The 15,235-nt window shown below is 41.9% G+C and overlaps 1 protein-coding gene across 13 annotated transcripts in view; it reads left to right on the top strand.

Annotated features, from left to right (window-relative positions):
- The window catches only part of Agtpbp1 (ATP/GTP binding protein 1), a 171,188-nt gene that overhangs the window by 13,354 nt on the left and 142,599 nt on the right, over positions 1–15,235 (top strand). For 11 of the 13 annotated variants that reach the window (XR_005091537.1, XR_005091536.1, XR_003733793.2 and 8 more), the window contains 2 exons: positions 1,930–1,994; positions 13,364–13,488. Coding sequence is in view for 8 of the 13 variants with exons in the window: in XM_037205673.1 (XP_037061568.1) it covers positions 1,963–1,994; positions 13,364–13,488 (157 nt within the window). In the remaining 5 variants the exon portion in view is untranslated. Of the gene's footprint in view, positions 1–258; positions 278–1,929; positions 1,995–13,363; positions 13,489–15,235 lie in introns of those variants that run through there. The other 2 variants (XM_028863084.2, XM_037205675.1) reach the window with 2 other exon arrangements.

The following is a 15,235-nucleotide window of genomic DNA, read 5'->3' on the forward strand; positions in this document are numbered from 1 at the left end:
GTCTCACCTATTCAGAGGGCCTGATCCAGTTGGGGGCCCCTCAGCCTTTGGTTCAGAGTCCATGTGTTTCCATTCATTTGGTTATTTGTCCCTGTGCTTTATCCAACCTTGGTTCCAACAATTCTCGCTCATATAAACCCTCCTCTTTCTCACTAATTAGACTCCCAGCGCTCCACCCGGGGCCTAGCCGTGGATGTCTGCATCCAGATTCCTCAGTCCTTGGATGGGGTTTATGGCACAACTATTAGGGTGTTTGGCCATCCCATCACCAGAGTAGGTCAGTCCCGGCTGTCTCTCGACCATTGCCAGCAGTCTTTTGTGGGGGTATCTTTGTAGATTTCTGTGGGCCTCTTTAGCTCTTTGTTTCTTCCTTGTCTCATGTGGTCTTCACTTACCATGGTCTCCTATTCCTTGTTCTCCCTCTCTTTTCTTGATCCAGCTAGGATCTCCCGCTCTCTTTTCCTCGATCCTCGCCCTTCGTTGCTCCCACTCATGTCCAGGCTGTAACAGTGGTCTTGAACCCCAATCCTCCTGCTTCCATCTTTTGAGCACTGGGACTGCGGGTGTGTCACTGCGGCCAGCTTGAACCTGGAAAGGAGAGCCCTTGTGAATGGGGCAGCTGATTTTGAAAGCCCATATGAGGCTTTCTGCCACCTTTGGGTGTGTACTGTCTTATTTATCCTGGAAACTGGAAAAAGTTACTCTGAATTCATATAGTTAACTACCTAGAGAAATAACTAAAGGGAAAAAATAATTACAACTTTAAATTTCTCAATGACTTCAAAAGTGGTCCACATGATTTTTTTAAATCTTAAATATATATATATGATTTATTTAACAAAGAAAACATTTTATGTTTTATTAAAAAGACTTGTATTTGTATCTTTTGAATGAAACATTAAAATATTCCTTTTTGCATGTTTTCTTTGAAATATAGCATTATTAAATATGTATAAATTGATTAACTTTTTAGATTCATTGTAGTTGTTTTGTTTTCTAGTGATGCAACCAAATTGAGTCTCATTAAGCATTGGCATATAAAATTAAAAGATGTCTAGGATATTTTTTGGTGACTAGTTTTAAAGTACATCTGAAAATTATAAAAACTGCAAGTCAAGATGGAAGGTTGTTTAAATAGTGAGGACTTTCTAGAGATGAAAACATTAACTAAGGTGATGTTAGGGAAGCTCTTTGTTTAAACAGCTCATTATTAGAAATGTTTTCATATAGAAATATTCACAATATTTACCAGTTTGGTGCTGTTGTGTGAGTAGTCGTCAGCAAGTGCACTAATCATGGGATGTTATGGTTGGCTGAGTATTAAAGATGCACATGCACTCACTGTCTCAGAAGAAGTAGAAGTAGATGACTGTATGAGCTACTTTTCAGTTAAAGCGATATATTACCACAATCAAAAACAGCTTCAGGAAGAGAGTTTATGTTGGCTTACAGTTCTGGAGGGTTCCAGAGGGCGTGCAGGCTGGAGCAGGAAGCTGACAGGGGAGGGGAAGAGGAGTGGGAACAAGGAACAGGAAGTAGGACAGGGTTATAGCCACCCCCCTCCCCACATAATTCCTTCATCAAGGTTGTACTTCCTAAAGGTTCTGTAACCTCCCCAAACAGTGCCACAGCTGGGGACCGAGTGTTCAAATGCATGAGCCTGTGGGTACACTTTGATCAGACCACTAAATAAATGTGATGTTTGGTTTCTGCATTTTTGTAGCTCTAGAATTTTGATAACATTTTCTGTGCTGCTTTTAGATACCTTAGTAGTCATATATGGCAACTGCAGTGATGGACTCGGCTACATAGACTTGCTTCCTTATTTTCCAGTGTTATAACCTCCCAGTTACATGGCTTTTATAACGCCTGATGCATAGAAAACAGAATTGTGTTAGGCGCCTGATAGTATTAACATTTTTCTTTCAGATTATCTGCAATGCTGGAACGAAGTAACTCAAGATGAGCAAGCTAAAAGTGGTAGGAGAGAAAAGGTACCACAGCCTTGATATGTGTGAATATTGATATGTGTGATGTGCAAATAATATACAGTGTACTTATTGGGACTGATTAAATATGTATGTTGTGTAGTGGCATGTTGTGCATATTTTACCAATAGTTAACTTTTCAGTTAAAGACTTAGCTAGTATATAGCCCAGTGGCTAAGCCTGGCTCACTTCAGTATGTCTAGTGAGCTAGGAGTGGTTTTACATGGTTTAAAGTGTAGTACATCTTGACGTGTGAAATGATAGGAAACCCAAGACTCTGCACATCATTGACATTTTATTGGGACACAGCCCTATCTGTTAATTTATGTGTTGTTGGTAGCTACATGGCCCATAACCCTAAAATAGATGCTTCCTGGACCTTTACAGGAAACTTCAAGTATCTTGAGTTTTAGGGCCAGGCAGTGGTGGCGTATACCTTTAATCCTAATACTTGGGAGGCACAGGCAGGCGGATCTCTGTGAGTTCGAGGCCAGCCTAGTTCACAAAGTGAGTTCCAGGACAGCTAGGACTGTTAAACAGAGAAACCTTGTCTTAAAAAACAAAACAAAACAAAAAAAAACCTTGAGTTTTAGAAAGCACTTTGTCATTTTTGTTGGTTTTGTTTCTTCCACTTAAAAGTCAGACAGACCTTACTGACTCTAGATTAGCTATACAGCCTTGAAACAGATTAACTCTGTTGTGCCCATTTTCTCCTCTATAAAATTATCTTAATGTTAATGTTGTATGGTGTCAATGGCTAAGTAATACCTTGCTGAGAAAGTAAATGACATCTTGCTAACAGTAATGATAATCAAGGCTTCTACTTTGCAGGCAATATTGTAGTTTATGTTTTCATGTATATAGTTTTACTCTTATAGATAGTATGTTATGAAGTGAAAAATGTACAACTTATGAGATAATATTTATTAAATTGTTAGGTTTTCTAGTTATTTAACATAATTATACCATAATAAATTGTATTATTTCACTAACTGTATAGTTTCTACAGGAAGGTGGTTAGGATAATTTTTTTAATATTAAAAAAGAAGCTTCCTCCCTCCTTCCCTGCCTTTCTCTCTCCTTCTTTCTTTCCTTCCTTCATGTGCATATGCCCGATATGTGTGTGTGTGTGTGTGTGTGTGTGTGTGTGTGTGTGTGTATGTATGCCATATTGTGCATGTGGAGATCAGAGGACAACTTTTGGGAGTAAGTCATTTCCTTTATGTGGGATCTGGAGACTGAACTCAAGTCACTAGGCTTGTGTGACAAGTCCTTTACGTGCTGAGCCATCTGGCCCCAAGCTGTTCTTTTCTGAACAGGTCAAATAACTAGCCTGTTTTCCACTAATTAGTTAATTGTCTAATTTCTAGAACACTGCTCATACAGCCTGTAAACCCTAGGCTTCTCATGTCAGTTTGTTTTTGCTTCCTGAAATAAATTGTTTTAGATATTTATTGTTGTTTTAGGCTAGTCAGCCACTATACAATTTTACTGCTTTAAAGCAATTTATAATTTCTATTAATACTTATTGCATTAGTTCTTGCATCGCTATGGTCAAAACACCTGACAGACAACTCAAAGAGAAAGCATGTATTTTGGCTCATGGTTTTAGAGCGTCAAGTTCATGTCATTGTCTCCCTTGCACTTGGGTAGACCATTATGGTGGTTGGAGCGCGTAGTCAAGGAGTAAAGCTGTTAGACAATACACTTGTGAAACTTACCCAGTGACTTCCAGCTGTCCCTGTCCCCCATTTCCACAGTGGAGACCATCATTGAAGGCACACGCTCACAGCACTTGCACACTGCTCTGGGAGTAAGAGCTGAGTGCAGCAGGGTGGGTTGAGATGGAAAAGGCTCAGGACCTTCAGCTGCTGCTCAGTGCAACAGCCTCTGCACTCGTGGATTCAGTGAATTGTGCATTCAAAAGACCTGAAAATACATTGTTTGTGTCTGCACTGAGCATGTGCAGACATTTTTCTTGTCATTGTTTCCTAACTATAGATTACAATAAAGATCCACACATGATTTATATCATATTAGGTATTTTAAGTGATCTAGAGATGATACTGAGTGTATGTGAGTTTACATGAGGAAGTTGACTGTGCACAGATTTGGGTATCTGTGAGGTCCTAGGAAGTCTTAGAATGTCGATACAGCATAATGAGATTGAGAACTCAAAAAAAAAAATGTATCCTCCAAAGGTCTGAATGGGGGAAATAATAGTCTCAGGGGTTTTGAATTATTTCTTCTTTGAAATATATGAAATGTGTTTTGTACTTTCCATATCTCCAGAGGCTTTGTAGATGCTTTTCTCTTATTTTATAATTTTTTTTTTTGTTTTTTGAGACAGGGTTTCTCTGTGTAGCTTTGTGCCTTTCCTGGGACTCACTTGGTAGCCCAGGCTGGCCTCGAACTCACAGAGATCCGCCTGGCTCTGCCTTCCGAGTGCTGGGATTAAAGGTGTGTGCCACCACCGCCCGGCTTCTTATTTTATAATTTATTTCATGATGATGAGGTGAATCTACTTAGCACTCATGACTGTGCATCTACATATTATGTGAGCATGTTTGTATGTGCTGAGTGTAGGCATGCATGTGCTATAGTGCTCAGGTTAGAGGACACACTTTAGTGTTAGTGCTTTCTTTCTTGTTTGAGGCAGGTTCATTTCTTCTATAAAATTGTTCAAAGTGATTCTCTTTTAATATTTATAAAAGCTAGGGAGGTTTCCTGTTTTTTTTCTGATAATTTGTGCATTTTCTCTCTCTCCCTCTTTCTCTTTTCTTGAACAGTTTGGCTGGAAGTTTATTCTTGAGTTTCTCAAAAAGCCAACCTTCTGGTTTTAGTGATTTTTTGCTTTGTTTGGGTTTTTTGTTTTTGTTTTGTTTTGTTTTGTTTTTTGAGACAGGGTTTCTCTGTGTAGCTATGGCTGTATTGGAATTCCTTCTGTAGATCAGGTTGTCTTCTGAACTCAGAGATCCTCCTACCTCTGCCTCCAAAGTGCTGCTCCGAAGGGATTAAAGGTGTGAGCCACCACTGTCTAACAATATTTTCTGTTCTGATTGGGCATTTGTTGCTGTTAATTTTCTCTTTAATCACTGCATTGCATATCTGATTAATTCTGATGTTTTGTTTTTATTCAGTTCAAGATTACTTTAAAAAATTCATTTTTCATGTATACATTTTATGTACATGGATGTTTTGTCTGCATGTAGTCTGCACACCAGAGGAGGCCATCTGATCCCATGGGACTATAGTTATAGATGACTGTGGGCTGCCATGTTGGCTGGTACCTGAACTCATGACCTCCGGAAGAGCAGCCAGTGCCCTTAACTGCTGAGCCATTTCTCCAGCTCCCTCAAGATTATTTTTAATTCTGTTTAAAATTTTTCTTTGCTCTGTGCTGTAAAGTGTTAATTTCTAGGCATGTGAGGAATTTTCAGTGGTTTTAGCTGACATTATTTTAGTTTATTTGTGGATGAGAAGACACACTGTCTGATTGAGTTCTTTTGCCATTGTTTAGCTGCGCTTTCCCGTGGAGCTTTCGAGGTCTGTGTTGCCCTTGAGTGCATATCCTGCTGCTAGAACCCTGTGAGCAGCTGTCACATTGATGTGTGCTGTACTCAGATACTTCATTGCTCTCTAGCTTCTGTCTGTTGATATTGGGATCTCCATAAATTTGCTTTTTCATATGTTCTGTAAATTTTGCTTCATAAATTTTGAAAGAATTATGTCTTTTAAGATGTATCAAGGATTGAGCATTACAAAATGTCCTTTACTCCTGGTTGTAGTTTTTCTCTCAAGTCTATTTTTCTGATGTTAACATAGCCACTCTGGCTTTTAAAAACAATTAGAATTAACATATATATTTATTATCTTTATTTAAAAAGTTTTATTTTATGTGTATGTATGAGTGTTTGTCTGTGTGTCTGTCTCTGTACTGTGTGAGTGCCTGGTGTCCTCCAAGGTGAGAAGAGGGCATTGAATTTTCTGAACTGGAGTTAAAGACAGTTGTGAGCTGTTCTTTGGACTCTGGGAATCAATCCCAGGTCCTCTGGAAAGGCAACCAGTATTCTCTAACGGCTGGGCAATCTCTTAGACCCTCATTGTCTTACTTTTAGTCTACTTTTCCTTCAAGGAAATATTTCTTTTATTCTGTTATTTTAAAATATAGTTTATTTTAAAAATTAAAATATAGTTCAATTACATAATTTTTCCTCTTTTCGTTCATTCCTCCAACCCCTTCCATGTAACCCCACCTTGTTCTCTGTCAAATTCATAGCCTCTTTTTTAAAAATTGTTGACATATATTCCTAAATATGTAAATATAGCCTGTTTAGTCCATATAATGTTACACACACATACACACACACACACACACACACACACACACACACACACGCACGCACACACGCGCACACACGCACGCACGCACGTTTTCAGGGTTGACTGCTTGGGATCGGATAACCAGTTGAGGGGTCCTTCCAGGGCAAGGCTGCTTGCCCCTCCTACTCTCAGCCATCCTGAGTTGCCATAGAACTTTGTCTACAGTTGGGGCCCCAGGAGAGTTCTCCTTTCCGTGTTATCATGTCTCTTGGAGTTCTTTGTCTAGGGTTGGAGCTCCGTGAGATTTCCCCTGCCATGTTGCTTGTCTGTTGGTATTGTCTTGCTCAGGTCTTCTTTAGGCAGCCATGTTGATGAGCCTTCATGGGTATTAGGTAGCTTCTCTGTCATTTATAGAAGACACAACCTTACAGTACACTTCCTGTTCTGCTGGAGTCTTTCCACCTCCTATTCCATAGTGTTCCCTGAGTCTTGGGTACCAGAGTTGTGTTGTAGATGTATCAGTTGGGGTGGGTGCCACCTGTTCTCTGCATTTTGATCAGATGTGGCTTTCTTTAATGGTCTCCATCTGTTGCAAAGTGAATTTTTTTGATGAGGGATGAGAGTGACTCTTATCTGTGGGTAAAAGGATGAATATTTAGAATGTGGTTAGAAATTAAGCTGGTTTAGTAAAATGAGGGTAGTATGTTCTCCAAGATCCATGACCTCACTAGCCCTGAGTGTTGGCCAGGTTTCCAATACTAGGCATGATTTCCCTTGTGTTGAAAGTGCCTTAAGTCCAATTAGAGAGCTGTAGTTACCACCAAGATTCGAGACACACACACACACACACACACACACACACACACACACACACACACACACAGAGTTATTGTGCCATGCTGGTTGCTGTTGTGACTTGTAGGCATCATAACTGGATAGGACTATTGGTTGATTTCCTCCCTAGGAGGCTTGTATGGCACCTTCTTGGTACCATGAGAGCTGGTCCTCAGGGAGGGGCTTTCAGTTCAGTTCTAGCTCAGATCCTCTGGGCCCTGTGTCTAAAGTACAGTATGTCTTCAACAATGGGGATTCATCTTCCACCTCTGGGACACAGCCAGGGCAACAGCAATAGCACGTTACGTTTTGGGAGTCTCTTGAGCTCCCTTGACTAACAGCCCAAAGGGGGCTTCTCATACTTGGTATGGGGATTTTTGTTAGTTTATTTTGGGGAGGAGTATTGTCAGCCCAGGCGGGAAAATTTTATTTAAACTATATGTTTATGTACAAACATAGACTTATATGTAATTTTAGATAAATACATAATAATACAATGATGGCTTTTTCAGACATCATTTGTAGCTGGAGAGCTTCTCTCCAGCTCCTGCCAAGCCCTGGCAGTCCCACAGCCCACTTATAAAATAAACACACAGACTCTTATATTATTTAAAGTGTTTGGTCTGGTGGCTCAGGCTTCTAGCTATCTAGTTCTTACATCTTAAATTAACCCATTTCTATAAATCTATACCTTGTCACATGGCTCATGGCTTACCAGTATCTTACATGTTGGTACTCATGGTGGTGGCTGGCAGTTGGCAGCATCTCCTGACTCAACCTTCCTGTCCCCAGAATTCTCTTCTCTGCTTGTCCTGCCTATACTTCCTGCCTGGCTACTGGCCAGTAAGCATTTTATTTATACAGATATCCACAGCCATCATTATTGTTATTTTCCCCTCATCCAGCCCTCTCTCTTTCTAGGTTGACCATCCTTCCCTTCTGTAATATAAGCCCTCCCCTTTTCCTCCCATTTCTCTCTTAAGTCACTTATATCCTGCACCTCTTGAGGGCTCCCTGATGGTCTCTTTATACTTCTCTGGTTTCTGTGGTTGCTCCAAGGCAATAATCTTTATTAAAAACTGTGAGTTTGTTTTATTTAAAACTTTGAGGATATTTAATAGAAAATGGACATATTTATCTAGATTTTACAGTGAGGGATGGGGTACTAATTATGGACATTTATAGACAAAATAGCTTTTATTTGTTGTTGTTTTTAAACAGAGACTCAGATAGTCAAAGTCCTCATTAGACTCACTGTGTGGCCAAGGGTGACCTTGAACTTCTGATCCTCATGCTTCCACTTCCCAGGTACAGTCTGAGATTGCAGGTGTGCACCATCACACCTGGTTTTATGGACCTGCATATTGAATCTAGGGTCACATTAGGCAAGCACTCTATCAACTGAGACACATGCCCAGTGTTGAAGTAGCTCTTTAAAGAAATAAGGCACGAATGGTTCATTCTCGGTATACTACATGCCATTAAAATTAATAAAGCCTTGAAGACCATGCTGTGTTCCATTATGATTTAAAAAAAAAAAGCAGGAACTTAAGTAGTTCATTTGTGGTTAAAATACCCATCACACAGTAGATGCTTTTGTCTTTGCATTTTGACCATCTTTCTGACCACCTTCTTGCTTGGAAGACAGCCATCAGGCAGTAAGGCACTCTTGCCACAGTAAACCAAGTAAAATAAGAATAGACACACTGCTGCCGGCTGCATTCACGTTTGAGATTAGTGCAACACTTAGTCTTCATCAGAGCTTACTTAACTGCCAGGAGTGGCAGCTGCTGCAGAAACCCCAAGCTAGCCAGACCACAGAGAATAAGGAAGGGATGGTGACATAGCTCCAAATTCGACTCTGCATCACCTCCAAGGCTCAAGGAACATCATAAAAGAAGAGGTACAAAGAATGTAAGCACCAGAGGATGGGGAGATGTACCTTTTTACATGACATAGCTGTTGTACTCGTGAACTCACTACAGCTGTTGTTATCTTCACAAGATGTGCATAGAATTGGGCTCTCAACATTTTGTCACAGATGGGAAGGAACCATCAGGCCCTACCTCTTTCTGAGGAACGATTGCAGTTAATGGTGGCTGAAGGAGGATATAGTTTTCTTCAGTGATTTAGCCACTCAGAAGTTGCCCATGCTCAAGTAAATAGCCTCCCACCCATGCATGCTCTTGCAATCAGGCAATTCTGATTAAACTTGGTGGGCCACACACAGGAGACATGAAGGCAGGAGGGTGGACTTGTTGAGAGGAAGAAGGGTTTTGCAGGAAAGGGATGAGAGGGGAATGGGAGGGTTGTGAAAATGACTAGAATTTATTATATACATATATGAAACTATGAAGGAATAAAAAATGGGGGAAAAGAATACAATGCTCAGGACAGTTTTAGCTGTGGAAGTATGTGCACCCCATCTATCCATTTGTGGTTGTTATCTTCGTTTAGCTAACCCCCTCTCCCCTGTGTACTGCTTTGAATGTCCTCGTTCAGGGTCTGGTGGGGGTTATTCTTGAGGAGCACAGGTAACATTGAGAGGCTGTGAGGCAGCAGATTGGCTGGATTGCCACCGCAGCATCTGCAGTGGGCTGAGAGCAGGGGATAGCAGCAAGGCAGGTGGGGACAGCTTGCCAGGAATCTGGTTGTCTGCATTTGCTTGCCTTGTGTGTGACATCGAGGATATGCTGCTTGCTGGTGGTTGGTGGGATATGCTGCCTCAGGCACTTAGGGTGAGGCGATTGAGGAGATGCTGCTGGGTGCCAGTGCTGTTGACTTTCCTTACTGGCGGCAGACTTCGGAGAGCTGAGTGGACACCAAGAAGCACATCTCAAACGATGAGTAGGTGTCGTCATGTTTGCAGAGAACAGTTGTCAGCTGCAGGTGATCGGGAAGCACTGTGATCGACTACATCAATCCCTGTATATTCCAGGCTCTTTCTGGCTCTGGGCTGACAGAAGGTGGGGTGGGGGGTGTAGAGTATGTAGTGTGGGGAGGAAATGGAAATTGAAATTGCAGAACATCATGAGTGTGCAAAGGAAAGCACTAGACACTGCCTTTGGAAATAGGTGATGCAATTCTCCCAGAGGAGTTAATTTTGTTAACCTTGGTTGACCTATAGATAAATGGTAGGGTAGCATTTGGAACATGTAGATCATTCTTCCAAGCTTACATGTGTTTAAGAGTATTACAATGGAGAGGAGATTATCTTTGTTTATAATCTGTTTTTGTGTTCTGTTAAAGTTTTTACATTATTTTGTGCCATTTTACTGCTCTGGTAATTGATGTAATTACATATAAGTATTAGGCTGGTGAGCTGGGTGAGGAGGTAAAGGCAGTTGGTACCAAGGTTGACAACTTAAGTTTGAACCTGGGGACCCACATAGTGAAAGGATAGAACCAATTCCTTCAAGTTGTCCTCTGACCTCCATACATACTCTCCTCGATAAATGTAAAAAGGTATACATAAACATACAAACATTTAATTTATAGAAAGAGTACAGTGTCACTGGGAAAGCATTGTGTGAGGTGAGGTGTAGGCCGAGCTGGTAGAGGAGAAACCCAGAATGCAGTAGGAGCACAGGTTCACATGTGCTGCTGCCATGCTTAAGGGTGGGTAGCTCAAGGGTGGTAGAGCGGCTCTGCTCTTCCTGGTGTGTCGCCTCTGTCCGTACCTAAGCATTTTCTCAGTTCTATAACTAGTGGACACGGGAAGATATAGGTAAGTTGCCTGTCTCATGTGTGCTTACATTTCATTTGGCTAGAACTTAGATACATGGTCATATCTAGTGTGGCAGTCACGGGACTAAGCATAGATACTTGAGTTCTCTTCCTTTGGGCATTGGCCGATTTCACTTCTGTTCTTGTCATGAAATATCCTTATAAAAAGCAACACAGAGGAAAGAGTTTCTCTTAGCTTAGAGTTCAAGGTTACAGTCCATAAATGTAGTGGAGTCACCGCAGCAGGAGCTTGAAAGAAACAAATGCTCCCATGCTGCCTGCTTATTTATTTGCTTGTATTCTGCTAACTTTATGCTTAGAGAGCTCAGGGCTCAGCCCATGAAATGGTGCCACCCAAAATGGGTTAGGTCCTCCTACATCAGTTGACAGTCCCCACATACATGGCCACTGGCCAACCCGACCTAGACAATTCCCTATTACAACTCTTCCCAGATAGCTATAGGTTGTGGTAAGTTGACATTTAAAATTATCACAGGCACATTCAGATATATTTTCTTTAAAATCCACTTGTGGGTGTGTGACTTGCTTAAGGAGTTAGTGAAATGAAATGCAGGGCATTTCTGATTTCCAGAAGGTAGACCAGGGGTTTACACAGGCACCATGTGTAAAGAAAGGGAGCGAACAGATACAGTTTGCAGCCACATATGGGGACAGCTGGCAAAAGACCCTAGCTGATGTGTGTGCTGGTGGATGTGATCCAGTAAAAAGGAAGGGATAGATGGTGTCGCTATTGTCATCATTGTTATCATCATCCCCCTCCTCATTCACCTCATCCTCCTCTTTCTTCATTTTTGAGACAGAGTCATTTGTATAGCCCTGTCAGATAGTGCCTTAGGGTTCTGTTGTTGTGATAAAACACTAGAACGAAGGCAACTTATAGAAGAAAGTTTTTTTTTTTTTTTTTTGTTGTTGTTTTGTTTTGTTTTTGAGCTTGCGGTTGCATAGGTCCATGGTGGCAGAGTGGAGGTAGCAGGTTCAGGCAGCCGGAACAGCAGCTGAGAGCCCACATTTTGAACCCCAACCAGGAGGCCAAGAGCACACCGAGAATGGTGCAAGTCTTTTGAAACCTCAAGGTCTGCCCACAATGACACATCTCCTCCAACAGCGCGACAGTTCCTAATCCTTCCCAAAGAGGTCCACGTATGGGGACCAAGTATTCAAACATTTGAGCCTATGGGGGCCATTCTTCTTCACAGATGGTAAATCAGATCAGACACAATCCAACAGACCAGCCAAAGAGAGCTTTACAATTTGTGTTATTATTGTGTGTATGATGTGTTTGTGGGGTGCACACAAGCTGTGGTGTGTGAGAATGTCAGTGAACCACTCTGTGGAGTTGGTTCTCAAAAGAGAGCTCTTTAAGGAAAGAGAATACATTGCTTTTCTGCCAAAACCCCAAACCAGACCAAAGAACTGGAAAACCCCAAGTCGTCCGAGTGACTTCCTGACTCTGAATGGGGAGTCTTCCTGTGCTGGCTCCTGTGTCCATGCTCGGCCCTGACTGCTCTCCTTGCAGGCTGTTGTAGCTATTCTAGCGACTGCCATCTCTGAGTCCAGCAGGCATGTACTTGTCTTGGAGCTTTGGTGGTTGTGACTCCCTTCTGCTGCAGTCTTTGGGGCTCACTACCTTACTTCTGTCTGTTGCCTTTCAATGGCACTTTTTCAGTGAGGTGCTCATGGAGACTGCTGGCAGTTGCACTCCTCCTCTGATGATTCCTCTGCCCTGCTTCCCCCCAGGTCACTTTCTACTTCCTGAAAACTGAATCATTCATGTAAATACTTGTTTGACTTGTGTGTGAGAGGCAGATTTTTCTATTTTATTTTTTTGAGATGGCATCTTACTCTGTACCCAGTGTGGCCTGGAACCCGGAGTAGCTCCTTTGCCTCAGCCTTCCAAGTTCTGCCTTTACAGGAACATGCCACTGCACCTGGCTTGGGGGTCTTGATTATAGTCTGTTGGCAAGAGTAGAACCAGATGATGTGTACATAATCAAATGAGGAACGAGAGCGAGTGAGCGAGAGGGTCAGATGAGACAAGTGTGTACATGTTTGCATAATCAGTGAGAGCACAGAGGGGGGGTCAGATAGCTTTAGGGAGCGGCTGGTGGAGCATTCTTATTTGTTTACAACTGTTATGTAAAAAGGATGAGTTGGAATGGGGCAGGAGAAAGGGATTTTCAGTTTTGAGAAGAGCAGAGAAAGTACAAAGCCTTGGAAAGTAGAAAACTTTCCAGGTGCAGTAGAAGATTCCCAGAGTGGTGAATATTTGTTGCGTATTTGCATGTGTATATTTGTTGTTTGTGATTTTCTGAAATAGAGTGTGTTTTCCAATCAGAATTTAACAGTGTTATAAAAGACAGTGAAGGGCTGTGACATGACGTGGTTAATGCTTAAATAATGCTCTCTCTGAGCAACATTCTCTTTGCTGTTGACACAGAATCCACACTAATGGAGAGTAATGTTCTTTTTAGCCTTGCCAATAGTTCTCGGGTTGTGGGACTCCTGGCCCAGCTGGAGAAGATCAATACGGATTCCACAGAGTCAGATACTGTCAGATATGTTACATCCAAAATTCTTCATTTGGCTCAAAGTCAAGGTAAGCTGGGATTCCATCTTGTTTTTGGAATACTTTTTCAATTCTTTAAAAGTAGATACTAAGGGGGCTCGGTGGTTAAAAGCACTGACTGTTCTTCCAGAGGTCCTGAGTTCAATTCCCAGCAACCACATGGTGGCTCACAACCATCTGTAATGAGATCTGGTGCCCTCTTCTGGCCTGCAGGCATATAGGCAGGCAGAACATTGTATACATAATAAATAAATCTTTAGAAAAAAAGTAGATACTAAGAATGTTCTGATTTTTGATATGAAGAACATTCCAATTTTTGATAACTGAATGGTTTTCTGTAAAAATGGACCTTTCTCAGATTGGTTTATGGAAGTAGGAAACAGAATGACTTTGGAGATAATTGATTTTCCACGCAGTTGTTTAGATTTGATCCCTGATCAGATGCCTGAGAAACAGATTATGGATGAAATATGTATTTTGGCTGTGCTTCAGAGGCCACCGTTCATGGTCAGCTGGCACTGCTGTCTCTAGCCCTTCAGGAGGCTACATGCCATGGTGGGATGAGTGTGGGGAGTCAGTTTGCTCACTTCACAACAGCCGGGAAGCCAAGAATGCCTGCATGCGTGGGCGTCCCCCTGCACTCTCCACTCAGTAATGCCTCACAGGCATCTCAGTCCAGCATAGTCATCACTCAGCACTGAGACATACTTTGTACCCAATTTCCAAAGAAGATCATAATTTTACAATCCCATCTGACACAGCATCACTAGCCCTTGTAAAACCACACCCATAATAGTTTCTTCCCCAGGTCTCAGCAGTTCTAGTATTGCTCACAAGTTTAAGCCTGAAGGCTCTTCTGAGACTAAGACTCTTAGCTGTGAGCCACAGTAAGACCCACAGAAACCCACTTGCATCCAGTACACAGTGATGAACAGTGTTTATTCCCATCCAGGTAATCTACTAAATTCTGTTGCTCCGTTCCTGACATATGGGACACGTGTTAGTGTGATGTGAGCTCTTGAGGGCTGGGATCATCCTGAGTGTCCCTTGAGTGTTCCCAGCTGTAGCCCATCTGACTTCTTCCCTGTGGGACTCTGCTTTCTGCTTGCAAGTTTCCTTAGCAGGTGTTCATGTTTCTGGGATCTCCATCTTCATACACCATCCCGATCCTGAAAACACTTATTGAAGGCTGACAGATTGGAGCACAGGGATGAATTTTGTTGTAAGGAGGCCAAGAAACTGGTGTTTATTTTTTAATCTTCATGTCTTTTTGGTTTTTTTTTTTTTTTTTTTTTTTTTTTTTTTTTTTTTTTTTGAGACAGACTGTTTCTATGTGCTACCACTCTGGCTGTCCTGGAACTTGCTTTGTAGACCAGGCTGGCCTTGACCTCACAGAGATCCACCTGGCTCTGCTTCCCAAATGCTGGGATTAAAGGAGTGTGCCACTACTGCCTGGCAAAACTATCTAAAGCTATTGGGGTCCAGCTCCTCGATAGCCTTCCAGAGTTCCAGAAGAGACGCTACTGGTGGTGGGTTAATCTGAGGGGTTCACTAATAAATCTACGCACACGAATCTCTTCAGTCCATATACTTTATTCTTCTGAGTCAGTTCTCCCTCTACACAGCTTCTTTTCTGCTCTCATACTTAGCTCCTTTCTTGCCTGATTCTTTCTACCTCTTTCTGCTGTTCCCTCTAAGTGCTATCTTAATTCTTTCATCTTAGTTCTGCCCCATCTTGGTCTTTCTCATCTCATTCTTACTCACCTAGTACTTCCCC

Source organism: Peromyscus leucopus, chromosome 5 (genome assembly GCF_004664715.2).
Source record: "Peromyscus leucopus breed LL Stock chromosome 5, UCI_PerLeu_2.1, whole genome shotgun sequence".
Lineage (NCBI taxonomy): Eukaryota > Metazoa > Chordata > Mammalia > Rodentia > Cricetidae > Peromyscus > Peromyscus leucopus.